Source organism: Urocampus carinirostris, chromosome 20 (genome assembly GCF_059441175.1).
Source record: "Urocampus carinirostris isolate Australia breed hairy pipefish chromosome 20, RoL_Ucar_1.0, whole genome shotgun sequence".
Taxonomy (NCBI): domain Eukaryota; kingdom Metazoa; phylum Chordata; class Actinopteri; order Syngnathiformes; family Syngnathidae; genus Urocampus; species Urocampus carinirostris.
Genome location: NC_142368.1, coordinates 9,241,832 through 9,259,108, shown reverse-complemented (window position 1 = coordinate 9,259,108; position 17,277 = coordinate 9,241,832). Strand labels below are relative to the sequence as shown.

Below are 17,277 nucleotides of genomic sequence, written 5' to 3'. Positions count from 1 at the left end.
GGGCCAAATCAGGTTTTCCCAAAGAAATCTTTTCACTGTTCTTAAATATATCTTTAATTTGTTACACAAAATAAGATGAAAAAAAAAAAAGAGAATTACGTTGAAACTATAAATAAATTAACGTGAAAAAGTAAAAGTTAATCCGTAATTTGCAAGGGTTTTATGTACATTAAAGGGACAATGTGTATTATTTGACCACTAGATGTTCCTTTATTGCGTCGTGCAACCAAAAACGAGCGCAAGAAAGAAATAATTGTAAATGGAGTATCCCCATACACCAGTGCTGATCTAAAAGCTTATAAAAGTCTGGACGCTTACCAGTTCTTTGTAGCTGGTACGCGTTGCTTTCCTTTATTGTGCCGAGAAATGCAACCCTGGCGTGAAATGTCCCTCTCGTTCAAACGTTAGTAAAATTAATTAATTTCTCAATTTTGGGGGAATGTGATAGAACAGTAAATCACGGGGCGTTTGTATAGAAATCACATTTGAGTATGTTGAAAACATTTACCTTGGCGAAATGATGTTTTATCTTCTGAACATTTGTTTCCCATTTTTTCCGATAATGACGGTCCATTTCGGTGTAATAAGCGTTATGGTAGAGCAGTTTTCAATACATGTAATGTTCAGAAGATTACTGTATTGAACGGCAGGTTATCCGCAATTAAAGTAGCTCATCTATGTAATAAGAAATTGGCAATGGTAAGACACTAACGTAGCTAGTTAGTACAAGCTAACGTATTATATTTAGATACCTTAACATAAAATTGCTCGGGGATACATTTAACGTAACTAAAAATTCTCGCTGCAAATCCTGGAATAATTTAGGGGTGCGAGTCCCTCAGTTTGATTCGCAGACAAACATCTCCATCTTCTGTCTTGATCAAAAGGGCTACAATTCCAAATCGGGCTTAGAATCTTGCACAGCAATAAATCACCATCGTAAAAAGTGGTGGTTATATTGTTCTGACGTCGTTATTGATTTTTGTTTCAAATCAAATGCTCGTTTAAATGCTGTCTGCTAGGGTGCTATAGGCAATGTTCCTTCTAATTTTCCAGGGGTCTGAGCGTTCACACAAAGTCAGTGAGCAACGCTTGAAACAACAGTGAGCAACCATAATCCCAAGTGTGGCAAGATAATTCATTATCAAACATGTCCAAAACTTGACATCAAGTTACATTTTGCTGAGTTTCCGGCAATGCAAAATTACTTTTCTCTTTTGAATGAATTGACTCATGTGCTATTGCAAAGCTTGTACGGCCTACAAACGTCGTTTGTTCTTACAATTCTTTCACAAGATATCCATTTCTTTTTTTTTTCCTGATATATTTTGTCGCATAATATTAACATTTTTGGGGGCTTATTTAGTCGGTTGTGAAATACAGAACTGTACTTAATCACATTTTTTAGTGGAAGTACAATGTGGGCAACAAGATTCACTTGATATCATTGGAAATTATTTGAATGCAACACAAACCTTTTTTTCTTTTTTCCGTGTTTTTTTTTATACTTTTTTTAAAATTCCTTTAAAAAAATCTAATTGTGTTTATTTTTTTCCCGAGCTGTTACTTTTTTCTTTTCTTTTTGCTGTTATTTCTTTCTTTTCTTTTTTTCTGGCTTTTTTCTAAAATGTTTCCTTCTTTTTTCTCTTTCATTTGTTTCTTTTTTTCTCAGCTTTTCACTACGTTTTCATTTTGGTATTTTTTTCTTTTTTGTTCTATTCCCCCCTTCCTTTAAGTCATGTTGTGCATAATTTTACATTATATTTGGTCATGTTGGGATTAAAGAAGCAAAAACAACCTGAAGAGCCGTTTAGGACCCGAAAGAGCCGGTTCCTTTTAGTGAGCCGAGCCGAAGAAGCCGGTTCTCGACGAACTCTACTAACTTAACTCAACTTCGTTCTACTTCAACTGGAGTTCAAAATACCGCATTTAGGACACAACGTCAGGGGATCCCGTGTATTTTTACCTTCATGCACTGTAACTTTGACTTGAGTCGCTTCTTGATTAGTAATTTTGAGCCCTCATTTTTGTACGCTGGCTAGATTTTCTTGTGCACTGAGAATGTGCGAGCAGTGCGCAGTTGCGCACGCACGCAGCTTAGAGGGAACGCTGGCTATACAAGGTTTTGTACATAGGTTGTTGGCTGTTTTCCAAGGGGTCTAGTCAACATCAGATTTCACCAAAAATCAAAATTGATCATTAAGCTATGCAGTGTGAACCTTGCCTTAGCCTCTTTAGTTTACCTGTAAATAACTAAAATAATAAAAGTTGGCGGTGTTATGCTGAATGGTTCAACGTAAAGGCTGTAGCTCCAAACTTTTTAAGAGGCACTCCTGGTAGCCTACAGATGGTAAAAAAGGCTTGTCCTGGGAAAATATGCGGCTCAGACTTAGAGTAGCTGTAAGTTTTCATTGACCGTCTCAACAATGAAATCATTGATAAAACGCTCCAATGCATAGTTCAGGCCCTTTTGGTGAATTTGAGCTGATATGTGACCTTTCTAGGCCCAAAAAGCATCAATCACTTACTGTGACATTTGCCCTTGGGCTCTTCATTCACAGAATGTTGAATGTCTGAGTGAGTAAAAGGGGGCGGGGCTTAGCCATAGGTCACTTGTGACTATTTTGCTAGCCAATCAGGGGCAAGTTTTAATGGCACTAGCCAATAAATGCGAAGCAACGTTTGCAAGCAGTGAGTGCGCGACAGTGACAGGCTGGTGTATGCTGCCAGTCAAATAGCCGGGGGGGTTGGCGGTCAGACAACTAGCCACCAAAACAAACGGCGAGGCAACGCGACAGATAGTAGCTTACAGCAGCTCATTACATCGAAAATAAATTTATCATTTAAATCGGACTCTGAGAAAAGTTAGAAGCGAGCAAATAACTGGTGATCACAAGTGGGTGCTCCGAGGATTGTTATCGCATCTGGTAATAGACTGAGGCAGAATCAGGAGAGAAAGCAGCAGCTACCAGCTATGACTGAGCTACATAACAACCCTCACAATCTACCCCTGTGGACCCTGTATCTCAGCAAGGACAGAAACGGATGACCGGGAGAAACTTGTGGGAAACCTCTACATTCGTGACACATGAATTTAATAATCTTTCTGAAGTCGCTGTTACCTGATGTTAGTGTGCAGCTAGCAGCTGCTCTCTAAATCGCTTTCTTACTCTGAAAGGAGAAGCCTTTTATTTTCTGTATACTTTTGTATAATTAAAATAAAGACCAGTTATTCAATTGCAATTCTGTATACTCACAGTCACTAAGGACGTTGTTTCAAGGTACAATTGCACGTCACCATGATTGAGTTCTCACAAAAAAAGAGAACTAGCACAAAAAATGTTTTTGTCTTTTAAAATTGGAAATCGTATCGAAATTGCATCACAGGTCTGAAAGGTTTTTTTCCCAAAACCTTGCAGCCCTTATGTGCTCAACGGAATTGAAAGATTTTGAAGAACCATATTTGGACGCATTCCTTCCACTAAACTGTGACAATATTCATAGTTACCTCTGTGTCTGCGCTGGCGTTGGAATGAGACTCTGTTTCTTTAAGCTTCTCCTGGATTGGACTTTGTGTATCCTTCTTTTCTACTTCCTCTGCGTGCCCATTTACTTCTGGGACCTCCTCCTGGCCACTTGGGGACTTCTCTGACGATGGGACCTCCTTAGTCGGAGAGGTCTATGCAAAGCATTACATTTATTAGGGACTTTCAAAACAAGAGGAATGAGTAATTGCAGAAATGGATGTACCTGGCTTTGAGACTTCTGCTTCTTAAACCATGTCGGCAGATAGCGAGCTATCCCCTTGCCCTCTTTCCCTTTTTCCTTCTCTACCTCGCCCTCGGTGGAGGCTACTTCCTGGTTTTCAGCTGGGGCCTTTACCGATTGGTCGAGCTCGTCCGCCGACTTCTCCGCTTTCTCCTTCACCTCTGTCTCTGAGCCAGCTTCTGTTGTCATGGTGACACGTTACGACCTGTCCAGAGCAGAGGAGCATGAAGATAAATATTTCATTGGATGTATTATATCTACACTGTTATTCAGATGACATACTAAAAAAGGCTTTCTATCTTATCTCATTTTCACACTGTTTTACTCACAGTGCCAGAAACAAAGGTTAGACAATGGAGGGAATAGTAAGTCATCCTGAAAGATAAAAATAAACGCAAAAAAGTAAGATGAGGGGTCCAACTTTTTATGGATCAAATGATGAACGAGACGTGCTGTTTATTTAGGACAAAATTTATTTTTTCTCCATTCTCTAACATTCTCTTCTAGCAGTGAGTAAAGATGGTATGATAACGAGATAATATTGAATGCCTTTTCATATGTCATCTGTGATGGCTAGTGATAAAGATACGGTGCTCTCACTGGCATGAGCTGGGTTCGTTACCAGTTGCATGCAGCGTTTTGCGACTTTGGTCATCGATGTATAGCCAAAATAGTGTAGTCATGCACACGTATTAATAATAATAATAATAATAATTTCCTTGTATTGTCATTCTGTGTAACAATGTACACAGAACGAAATGTCGATTGCACCTGACCCGTTGTAGCGAGCCGATGCAGCCGCAGCCAACAGAGGGCGCCGCCGACCACTTTTTAAGTCTTAGGAATGACTCGGCCGGGGCGCGAACCACCGACCTCCCAGTCTCAAAGCGGGCGCCTTACCATCTAGGCTACTGAGCTGGTATTAGGCGCACTCTCAAATTCCTGCCAATGAAGGGTTTTTATGTGCGCTTTAGAGTCCAAAAATACGGTAATTGAGGTGGACATTGCAAAGTTGTTCTGACCTTTGCCTCTTTTCTGACGAGTGACGACATAGAAGCCTATAAACAACTGCCAAATGGACTAAAAACGAAGATTGTTCAACTTCATGGTTTAACAGAAAGATACAAAAATCTAGTTCGGAGATTTCAGCTGTCATTTCCCACTGCGGAAAACAAGTGAAGAAATAGAAGCCACAGGCACAGTTCTAGTTAAGGCCTGGAATGGCAGGCAAAAGACAATTTCAGATTAACTGCGGCAAAGAGTCGTGAGAACAGTCAAACTCAACCCACAGACCAAAAATATCGACAACCAGAAGCCAGACCCTCATTTGAAGCTTTAGGAAGTGTTTAGAGCAAGGGGGGTTACCATTGGTCAGGCCCCTTCTCAAGTTTTCTTATTTTCCTTATGCTGAGGTTTTTGAGTTTTTCCTTTCCCGCATGTTGCTTTAAGATCAGAGGATGGTGTAATTGTAACCTGTGCAGTTCTTTGAGACATCTTGTGATTTTGGGCTACACAAATAAATGTGACTTGGGTCTCAAACCTTTTTGAAGCTGAGAGCTACTTTTGGTTACTAATTAGCATAAATGACTACCGCTGAAATGCTCTGACCAACATAACATGTTAGTACTATGTTATAACTATGTTACTATATTGTCATCATTACAACTATTATTTTTATTGATTCATTGTTTAGACACCCCCAAAATATTATCAGAAATAAGGAATAAGTCTTAGGATTTTAGCTTCTTAAAACTAAACATCCACTGATTTATTTTAGATGTATTGATAAAAGATCTGCATTTTCAATAGATTTTGCCAATGCTGGTACCAAAATTTATTGGTGAGAATTGTGCACATTTTGTTTTTTTCAATTATATAAACTATTTTACACATGTAGATTTTAATTCCTCAAATTATTGTCTGTTCTAAGGTCATTATTTTAGAGCAATAGGATGTTGGCCTGACTCAAGCAATTTGCTTTTACTTTGGAAAATAATGATCAGCAGTTTTATATCCTATTGACACAGTAGAGGCAAGTATCATTAATGAAGAATTCCTGGAATGGTTTAGTGAAATCATCTCTTTTAAGTCTACATCACGTGTTTATACTAAAGTGTCGTGTCTCATCTTGATCTAAACAATGTTCATTACTGTTGTTATCAATGACCAGGGTTGGGTAGGGTTACTTTAACTGGATTACTTTCAATTACTTTTGGATTACTCCAATACCAAATATGCTAAAAAAAAGACAAAAGAAAATAAATATGAATAAAATGATGTCTCACAACACGTGGTAAGCTTTCTCTCCTGGCTTTGATCTCCGGCAAAACGAACATAAAATGCGACAGGAACGAAATGAAAATAAATCCAAACAGCTTGCCAACATCATTTTTGCCGTTCCATGTATTCCGTTACTCCCCAAGCCTGCACAAAATTTTGTAAATGTATTCATATTTAGTTTCTTTTGTCTTTTAATAGCATATTTGGTATTAGAGTAATCCAAAAGTAATTGAAAGTAATCCAGTTAAAGTAACCCTACCCAACCCTGTCAATGACAAACTTTTCTAACTCTAATTACATGGATTAAAAAAAGATTATTTCAAGGAATATAAAACAATTGTTTTCTGTAGCCTAACTGATAATAAGATTAACATATGGCTAACGACGAATTATGCTCACTAAATTATGAGCTATATGACCTAAATCCTTTCGGGGTTGTCAAAATAATATTAAAATATATCTCAATGTTTTAATGGAATGCCATGTTCTGTGGGTCCTGTGGGGTTATACACAGTTTCAAACAGCTTTTAAAGTACTTGTCGCTGAATGAGTTAGCCAAAACATTTTGTAATAGTGGCAACAGTTTTACTGATAAGCAGATTATATCTATTCCAATTATTTCCTATGTGGGTAAAAACACACAGATCGTCACGGAACGGATTGTTTTTGACTGCATTATTATGCGTGTGCGTGACCGTGTGTCCAAACAAACAGCTCCCGGTCCTGGGATTAAAGAGTGATTCATTTCTGTTTAAGCCATTGTCATCGCCCGTCGTCCTTTCAAAGTCTCCTAAATCTGATGCCCTCCCTCTAAGGTGTCTGCACTCTAATTTCTCGTCATCCAACTGCCATTTCGACCGCCTTTTTCCTGCCAATGAGGAGTCGACATGAAGTTGCAGAGAGGACACGGGAATAAAAATAGAGCAGTTCTCCTTACGCATGGTCAGCTAATGAGGGAGGGGAGGATGGATGGATGAAGAGAGGTGCATGTACAAACTTGCTCTAGATAAGGAGGGCGGAAGATAAATATTAATGGAGGTCATGTGCTCAAAAAGGAGGTTACCAGTTTCTCTTGAGCTTCAGGGTTCATCGAGGGCGGAAGGATTGTGAAACAGAATGAAAATGCACTGTATCAAATGTTGCTAGTTTGCAATTGTTTCACTCATTTAATGCCAGACCGTTCTCTCAAACGGTGAGAGCCGGTGCCAGCCAATTGTTGCCATTTTGATTCATTTTTAAAGGCTTACAGAAAATTTAGTTCTGTAGCTGTATTAGCATATCAAAACAAAGCTTCAAGCCTCTTTCATTACAAACAATATATAATTTTTTTCAGCTTGCCATCGTTTGATAAACAACAGTTGAACATTGAAGGTACCGTATTTTCCGCATAAAAGGCGCACCTAAAAGCCTTTATTATTTTCAAAAGCTGTCCATGCGCCTTATAATACAGTGCGCCTTATAGATGAATCAATATGAAGTCGCAAAGTCTTGCAACTAAGGCAAGCAGCTGGCGACTCGATTTTCCCCCGAAGGCGAAGTCGTCCGCGGTGTATGCTGGGATTTATATACCGGCGTTTCATTTCCTAACCAATGTGTCAATCATTATTATTATTATTATTATTATCATTTGAATCAGTCACTATTGGCTAAAGTTATTCGGAGGTAAAGGGGGCGGATCCTTTTTATCATTTACAGGCTCGCATAGGCTAAAGGGGGGAAACAAAAGCCTGCAATTGGCCGAAAAAGATGGATGTGAATCACACGTTGGGTTGCACTACGGCATTGAGAAAACATTTTTTACTATTCTGTATTTGTAAATATTTTACTCTCCTGGATTTACTACACTCACGGTTGTAAGAAGACCATGGTTACGTATCATTATTGAACGTGATGGCTGCAAGAGAACTTAGGTGAGCTATGAGGCTTTATATTTTCCCGGTATTTTGTTTTAGAACGATTTTGATGTTTCTGTGATGAGTCTATTTTTAAACTAAATTCAATTCAAAGTGTTTTTTGTCATATGCACAGTAAAAAAAAACGTTTCCCTGCACAATAAAATTCTTACTTTGCTGTCCACACAGTTGCCAGCAAAAAATAAAATGGAAACTAAGAAATGTTTGGCATTTCTTGAATCCCCAGACTTTAACCTTCCGAATGATATTTGGAACAATGCATTTGAGTGATTGGTGACATCGTACGGACACCGCATCCGCACGTGTCTACAACACGTATTTGCTTCTTTGCAAGCTTTCGGAATGTTAAGGGGGTAATCAGTTTGACTGAACTATCTGACTGTTTTGTCGATGTTCCCATTGTAGCGCCTTATAATCCAGTGCGCCTTATGTATGGAAAATATAGGACCAAAAACAATTTTTGGGGGTGTGCCCTATAACCCGGTGCGCCTTATAGTGCTGAAAATACGGTACCCGTTTCCAAAAAACCTTCTGAGAAAAAAACCTTTTTGTGAAGTGTTGCATTTCAAGCGGAACTTTCACTAGGTGCTTTTTTGTATTTGTGATACTCCAACATATAAACTATGATTTCCACAAACACAAACACACTTTTGTGGATAACTAACATTTTATTACAAAAACACTGAACTTTGCAAGAACTTCACACGATTTTGGTCACCATTGCAATCATGTTCCTGTGGACGTGCTAAAAGACATTATCCCTCTCTGCCCTGACGATGATTCAGGGACTCACACATTGCTTCACTACCTACTCGCCATTTGGGGCCGCCTCCACACTTCAAACGCTGGATACAGGGAGCAACAGTAGGAAGAGGGTGCACCCTTGATGTGTGGACAAAGATCTGATCAAAGCTGCTCCCGCAATCTATTTGTGATTTTTCATACTGAAATCATTCCCAGAGGATTCATACTTAATGATAAGCGGCGCCGAACCCCTTAGAATAGTTTTTTTTGTTGTTGTCGTTTCTTTTTATCAAAAAAGAAAACATTTTTATGTTTTGGGACTCAGGGACACTGCTTCTGAAAAATACATTTTTTTACGTTATTGCACTGAATGAGTTGAGGTGATCATCCATCTGTATCGGAAAAACATACCCTACTCTTCTGTGCCTCGTTCACTTTTTAAAAAAACTAAATCTCAGTTGTTCTCACCTCCCCTGTGCTCACAACCCCCCCTGTTCCGGAATCTCTTTTCAGTCCCCGTCCAATGGGTCCCTGAATTATCATGCCCCCCTTTCCGGGTTCACTCATCTTCCCACAGTCTGTATAAACAATGGCCCTAACACTATTGCGGCCTCTCTACATATATAAAAACACATGCACATATTAAATGTTTCATGTAAGTACCGTATTTTCCGCACTATAAGGCGCACCGGGTTATAGGGCGCACCCCGAAAAAATAGTTTTTGGTCCTATTTTTGACATACATAAGACGCACCGGATTATAAGGCGCTACAATGGGAACGTCGACAAAACAGTCAGATAGTTCAGTCCAACTTATTACCCCCTTAATATTCCCAAAGCTTGCAAAGACGCAAATACGTGTCGAGAACACGTGCGGATGCGGTGTCCGTACGATGACAATCAAATGCATCGTTCCATCATTCGGAAGGTTAAAGTCTTGGGATTCAAGAAATGCCAACCATTCCTTAGTATCCATTTTCTTTTTTCGCTCGCAACTTTATTGTGCATACGACAATAAACACTTGGAATTGAGTTTAATTTAAAAATAGACACTCCATTCCATCCATTATCTGCACCGCTTATCACAGAAACATCGAGTTCAGTCTGAAACAAGATACAGGGACAATATAAAACCCGGAGTAGCTCACCGAAGTTGTTGTGTTCATAATAATGTGCAGCCAATGTCCTCTTATATCCGTGAGGGTAGTAAATCCAGGAGAATAAAATATTTACAAATACAGAATAGAAAAAAATGCTTTCTCTATGCCGTCAGCCACGTGCTATACACATTCATCTTTTTCGGCCAATTGCAGGCTTTGTTTCGCCGTTTAAGCCAATGCCAGCCTGTAAATGATAAAAAGGATCCGCCCCTTGACCTCCGAATAACTTTAGCCAATAGTGATCGATTCAACTGATGATTGACACATCTTTTTCGGCCAATTGCAGGCTTTGTTTTGCCGTTCAAGCCAATGCCAGCCTGTAAATGATAAAAAGTATCCGCCCCTTGACCTCCGAATAACTTTAGCCAATAGTGATCGATTCAAATGATGATTGACACATTGGTTAGCCAATGAAACGCCGGTAAATAAATCCCAGCATACACCGCGTACTACTTGGCGTTCGGGGGAAAATCTAGTCGGCGGCTGCAAGTTAGTTGGAAAACTTTGCAATTTTAAAATTGATCCATAAATAAGGCGCACTATATTATAAGGCACATGGTCAGCTTTTGAAAAAAATAAAGGCTTTTAGGTGTGCCTTATAGTGCGGAAAATACGGTAATTTGTGGTGTCATAAATCTGGTGAGGTGTTGAGAATTGTTTTGCTGGCCAAGAATAAAGACTATTTAAATACATACATATATTTAATCGTAGGGTTGGTATGAATGATTATTTCAATATTTGATTAAACTGTTGATTGTGTTTTCAGTTACATGATTTTCTGGACTATAACGCGCACTAGATTATAAAGTGCACCTTCAAAAATAGCCATCTGCAAAAAGTGTTTTCATATATAATGTGCACAAGGCGTATTAAATTAAAACTACTGTGATGGCTAGCATTGCATAAGTATAAACATAAGAAAATAACATGCTGATTGTTTCACTCCTTAAATTGTCATGAAACGGATCGGGAAGCAGGAAGTAGGAACACATTTGCGTAGACGTCCTCACACTTTAATTGAGAAAGAAAATTTGTCCAAAACACAAACAGACCAGACCAAGAAACAAAACGGGTCAAACACAGGCAAAACTACAACTAGGCATTTCCAGAATCAAACAGAACTTGCAGGAATCTCTCGGAATGTTACACCGAAGTGCAACAAAGTCCAACAAGCACAACAAGTATAACCATGCATAAACAAGTTTTCAACAACGATCTGGCAAAGCGCAGTCCAAAAGAGCACGTTTAAGTACCCACAAAAGTAATCGGTAAATGCGAGTCAGGGACGGTGCTAGCTGGGCGCCATGGCAACCGTGCAGAACCTGACATAAATAAAAGTAGCATTTCGTTTTAATTAAGTATTTCCTATTATTTGAATGTATTTTCCGGATTTTAAGGTGCACCCGATTATAAAGCGCACTTGCGAATATCTAGCAATTTTTGTTTTTTAGGGTGCGCCTTATAGCCCAGAAAATATGGTAATCCAAGAATCAGACAAACTAAAACTCAGTCATTTCAGAAACATTGGTTTGAAAATAACAGAAGACGATAAAGTAATGATAGTTTGGTGAATGGTTTGGTCCCTAAAATGCCCCAAATGGGCAAAAAGGGTTTATTATTGTTTTCCAAAGTGAAAGCGAATTAATCCAGACACTCCCCTACTTGCGACCATTCGACTTACAAAAAACGGTGGATACAATAATTTTTTTCGGGATGTGGAAAAATATCCGGACATTGCTGTAAGTTAAATGCTTAATGCGGTTGAGAAAATGGTTAGAATGCTTTTTTTCGGCCCCTTTTTACCAAGGAGGAGGACCTCTTGAAGCGCATCTTCCAAAAGTAAGTTAAACTCAACTTTATTTCTGTATAGAGCATATTATTTTATGAAATGTTTATTGTCTAGTCAATACAGGTTACTTATACAAGCCTTAAACATATTTATATAAACCTAAAATTTAGCACTGAAGCAACTTCCGAACAAATTCAACTTACGAACGATCGTCTGGAACCCATCTAGTTCGTAAGTAGGGCAGCGTCTGTAATCATTTTGGCTCCCACACATATGGGCAGAACCATCTTATCTATGTTTTGAAATGTTGACCTATGGATGAACCAAATGTTAAAATATTCATTAAACATAAAGAGTCAAAACAATGAAAATCAATCTCTTACCACGCAATAGTAAAAAAAACGTGAATATTTAGTTTAGTTCAAAGGATTTGGAAAATTTTTATCTAATAGGTATGTCTCATCTCATTAGCCGTACCGCTTATCCTCATTAGGGTCGCGGGGGGGCTGGAGCCCATCCCAGCCATCTCTGGGCAGTGGGCAGGGGACACCCTGAACTGGTTGCCAGCCAGTCGCAGGGCACACAGGGACAGACAACTCGCTTGCTCATTCACACCTAGGGACAATTTGGAGCGGCCAATTCACCTGAAATGCATGTTTTTGGAACGTGGGAGGAAACCGGAACGTGGGAGGAAACCCACGCAAGCACGGGGAGAACATACAAACTCCGCACAGGAAGTCTGGAGCTGGATTTGAACCCACGACAGGTTCCCATGACATGAACTGTGCCGCACAAGCGCTAACCACTGCGCCGCCGTGCTGCCCCTAATAGGTATGTAAAATTTTAATTAAAATAGGTCGAGAGTGATTTAATAACTGATTAAGTGCACAAAAATTGATTGATTGATTACTCTTAACATATAAAAATGATACTGAGGCTTTTTTTAAATAGAAAACTCGCAAAACAATTATTATGGTTCACAGATACCGCACACAATTAAAAAACACATATTTACATATGGCTTAAATTTAGTGATCACTTTCATAAATTAAGTTCAACATTCACGTATATAAATCTTGCTGAGTGTTTTTGATTTTTATTTTTGTTTTGCCCACTTAATTGGTTGGATCCCTAAACCACTAGGGTTGTAGGGACACCATTTTCTGTGGTGTATCTTGGGCAGGTACAGCCTGGTGACGCCCATCCATCCATATGTTTCGTTAACAAACTTAAAAGGTCTCTGTAGTTAAAACAAGTATCTGTTACACAACAAGGAGTGGTAAGGGAGTGGGTGAGCAGACGTGTTGATAAAATTAGGTTAGGAACATTTGTTCAGTATAATTTTTGAAATAAAACAAACTGTGGATGATGCAGCATAATTGTTGGGCTACAACAAGCAGTCAGGAGTGATGGGTGAGGCTGCGCCTCACTTGTCATCAGGGAAAAATGAAATAAAAAAAATATTAAAAGGTTATATTTATTCATTGTTAAAGGTAATTCTTGTTTAACTTTTTTGGATCAAATTATTTTTATATTGTTGGTATTTCACATTATATAGTGAATCTTATCAATACAATTAGAATGTAACGAATTACTGTTGCTAAACGTCATTAAATGCGGAGTGAGGCACACAATTCTCTTGCCTCATAGCAGAGGGCGATAGTGAGACCAAGGATTCTGATTTGGCAGAGACCATAGCCCAAAACAATAGATTCAGTGATAAAATTAGCAAGCTAACAGCAAGTCAAGCTATCCAGCATTTTTTTCTCATTGCAGGGACACTTTATCTATTGGTGTTTTTTTTTTAAAAGAATTAGCGCATAGACTTTATCTAAAATTTAAGGTGAGACAATAGAACGTTTTTTTCCTATGCTATAGTTGAAATACAGTGGAACCTCGGTTTTCGAACGCCTCTCAGTTCGAACAAATCGGAGTCCGACCAAAAATTTCCAGAAATTCTTGCTTCGCTGTTCGGTCAAAAAAATGGGAGTTCGAACGCCGGTAATGCGTGAGTGCGTACGCTAGGGTGCGATGCTGAGCGGCGTACGGGTGTTTTAGCCCCTTATTATGCCTCTGAAGAAAGTCAGTGCAGCAGCAAAGTTGCTACAGGTGAAAAAAGAAAAGTAGTGCGTACAACTATTGCATTTAAGAAAGAGATAATAGCAAAATATGAAGGAGGTGTGCGAGTGTCTGATCTTGCTAGGGAATACAGCATGGCTAAATCTACGATCAGTACGATACTAAAGAATAAGGAGGCTGTGAAATCTAGTGATGTGGCTAAGGGAGTGAGTGCTATAAGCAAGGAACGGCCGTCCACCTGCGCCTTCTGCTGACCACCACGTAGGTAAGAAATCCTATCCATAATTCTTTTCTTTATTCTTTTTTTTTTTAATTTCACACGTTCATGTTTGCGTAATCTTGCGTACGGAAGATTACGATAACGCGAACGTACGATTAGCCTGGGTTAGCTTTATGTGGGTGTTGGAACAGAGCCCAACTTTCAGGGTGTTGGAACGGAGCCCCCTTTCCAATGAACAGCTCACCACTTGTTGTGGAGACCCGGGTGCTAAATGACTTGTAAATGACCTGATTTTTTTTTTTTTACACGTTCATGTTAGCGTAATCTTCCGTACGAAAGATTACGCTAACGCAGACGTACGATTAGCCTGGGATAGCTTTATGTTTACGTTTAACATTCAAGGTAAACATTCAGGGTGTTGGAACGAATTAAAACGATTTACATTATTTTTAATGGAAAAATGATTTCGGTGATCGAACAAATCGGTTTTCGAACAGGGTTCTGGAACGGATTATGGTCGCGAACCGAGGTTCCACTGTAATGTGACGATTTACATTGGCTACAATTGCACTTGTGCCACTCAATGGTTATAAACATTCTAATTAGAAACACAGTAACAGTTTATTCTCTATGAAGAGAACCACCTTACATTCACTCGTTGTGTATCAAGTATTTAGCCCTGATTGCAACTAGCATTACTGAAAATGATATTTTAAGGACCTTTATGTAGTACACTACCAACTTGATGAAATATCCAATTTATCGAAAGAATATTCTTCGAAAGGAGATATCCTTACCTACTGTTGCTTTCGATTCTCTTTTCAAGCTGCTGTCCTCCGTTTACCCTCTTTGTTTTGCCCTACTTCTAGTGAACGCCTTCTCAAAGCTCTTCTTATTCCCCTCCTTCAGTATTCTCCTGCACTTTGGTCTCCCAACCTACAAAGCTGTCGGTGCCATTTTCTTCTCTCTCATCCCGTCAGCTCACTTGCGGAGCTGAACCCCTGCCTCCCGCGGGACTTTCGTCCGCAGAAACCAGGGCATAAAATGACAAGCGAGAGAGAGAGAGAGGGATGAAGAGAGAAAAAGAGGGAGGGAGAGAGAGAGAGGAGAGGAATCGAGAGGCGAAAAGGGGGGAGGAGGAGAGAGTGCTCCAATAGACTTGATCGGTTCGACAATATTCCCCAAATATGAGTGCGTCAAACCACATATTTTACATTAGAACGACCTATAAGCACAACACTCTAAAGCACAGGTGTCAAACAGGCGGCCCCGCGGGCCAGATCAGGCCCCCTAAGGGATTGAATCCGGCCCGCGAGACAACACTCAAGAGAAACGCAAGAGAAAAACAAGCTGCAGGTTGAAATATGTCAACTTGATGTTGCCAAAGCCAGGTGCCCCGAACAAAGACACTGTACTTGTATTTCTTTTTCTCTCTCTCTTTTCCACCCCTTTTTTCCCCACTCTCTCTCTCTGTCTCTTTCACTCTCTGTGTCTCTCTTTTTCTCTTCCTTTGTTGATCTTTAGTTTCTTTCTCTCTATGTGTCTTTTTAACTTCTTTTGCTTTAACATCCTTTTTTCATTTTTGTTAGGTTTAAGTCCCCAACATTTTTAATAAAACGCTCTGAAATAAAAGAAGACATAGAGAATCGGTCATTGAGAATTGGTTATTTTATTAATCATCATAATGAGAGCGGCGGAGACCAGGCTGTTACAAATATCCTCCTCACTCTGAACAAGTCCCCGAACCCTCCCTTCTAATATTAAGGTTCTTGGTGAAAAACAACTTGAGTTATGGCATGCACAGGTCAGGGTGCACCCACTGGGATGTGAAACAGACAGAAACAAAAAACAACTCATGGCCTTCAAGAACAGCTTACGGCTGAAAACTATACAAAAAGGGCTGAGAACACTTATAACATATTAATGTCAACTGTAGGATAAATATATGTATATAATTCCAACAATTTTCTCTCTTTTGTCTTTCTCTCTTCCTACCCTTTGCACTTTCTTTTCTCTTTTCTCTCCGTCTGTCTTTCCATTTTTATTTTTATTTCTTTCTTCCTCGCCCTTTCTTTCCCCCTCTCTCACGACTTTTTATCCCTTTTGTTTCTCACGCTCTCTCCCTCTCTCTCTTTTTCTTTCTTTGTCATGCTCTCTCCTTTTCCCTACCTCTTTCTCTTATTTCTCTTATTTCTTTATCTCTCTTTTTTTTCTTTAATCAACTAGTCCGGCCCCCGACAGAATGTTTGTTCTATCGTGTGGCCCCCGAGTTAAAATGAGTTTGACACCCCTGCTCTAAAGCATGGTTTTTCAACCAGTTTGCTAGGACAGACTAGTGTGCCGTGAGCAGGGTTTGTACACCTTTTTCATGGCCAAATTCAAGCACTTTTCAAGCATTTTCAAGGCCAATTTTTCTATTTCTCTAGAATGTTGTGGGTTTTTTTTTAATTGGCTTTAATGCCGAATATAAAGTCACTATCTTGATGCTAGCACATGCTTTGTGCTATTTTGCGCTGGTTGATCTTTTGGTGTCAATGGGCTGCTATAAATGGACATGAATTCTGCCGTTCTGCTTCAACAATGTAGCTTCAATACGTCACACTTGTTTACAAACAGAGGCTCTATAGGTGTTGGGTAATAAGGAAATTCAATATGGAAGACAAAAAAAGAAGGTACTGTATGTATAATAAGGAGAAAAATTAGGGAAATTTTGACTCATTTTAATTATATTGATCTTTCCAAAGAATAGTGCATTCAATCTTTCAGACAGCCGATCTTTTGCTTCTTGTTTTACTATTTTTTGCGTGATTTTCAGAAGATCCGTGTCTAAAGTGGTTAAAATAAAGTTTTAAATCATAAATAGTTATTTTTGTGACAATTTATCATGTATTTACAGCACTGAAGAATTAATATATTTAACTTATAGTTTATTTTTTAAATTTTTTTATGGATTTTGTGTTGTTCGACTTTAAATCTGTTCAGTGTGTAAAAAGCTAAATTTGTTTTGTATTCTATTGAAGGGTTTTCTTACATCTGTGAAAATTTTAATTTATATCTTACGTGTTTTGCAGGGATGCCCTGCAAAAGATCCTAAATTGCTAATTACTAAATAATTTGTTGCATAATGTTTTATTATTGTTATTGCTGATATGTCACACAAACAAAAACAAATATGAAGAGCCATTTGGAGCCAAAAGAGCCGGTCTTCTCAGTGAGCCAAGCCGAAAGAGATGCTTCTCAAAAAAAAGAGTAGGAATGACCATGACTAGTCTGATAAAACTGTCCTTTTGGATGCAAAAGTACAGGGCAGTAAAGCTTCACATG

The 17,277-nt window shown here is 39.0% G+C and overlaps 1 protein-coding gene across 11 annotated transcripts in view; it reads right to left on the bottom strand.

The window, feature by feature from the left end:
* epb41l2 (erythrocyte membrane protein band 4.1-like 2) overlaps nucleotides 1-17,277 on the bottom strand; it is a 92,794-nt gene that overhangs the window by 56,188 nt on the left and 19,329 nt on the right. For 10 of the 11 annotated variants that reach the window (XM_088324828.1, XM_088324817.1, XM_088324816.1 and 7 more), the window contains exons 2-3: nucleotides 3,751-3,973; nucleotides 3,509-3,679 (exon numbers count right to left, since the gene is read on the bottom strand). In XM_088324828.1, coding sequence (XP_088180954.1) covers nucleotides 3,509-3,679; nucleotides 3,751-3,957 — 378 coding nt within the window. In that variant the 5' untranslated portion in view covers nucleotides 3,958-3,973. Of the gene's footprint in view, nucleotides 1-3,508; nucleotides 3,680-3,750; nucleotides 3,974-14,750; nucleotides 14,993-17,277 lie in introns of those variants that run through there. The other variant, XM_088324818.1, reaches the window with a different exon arrangement.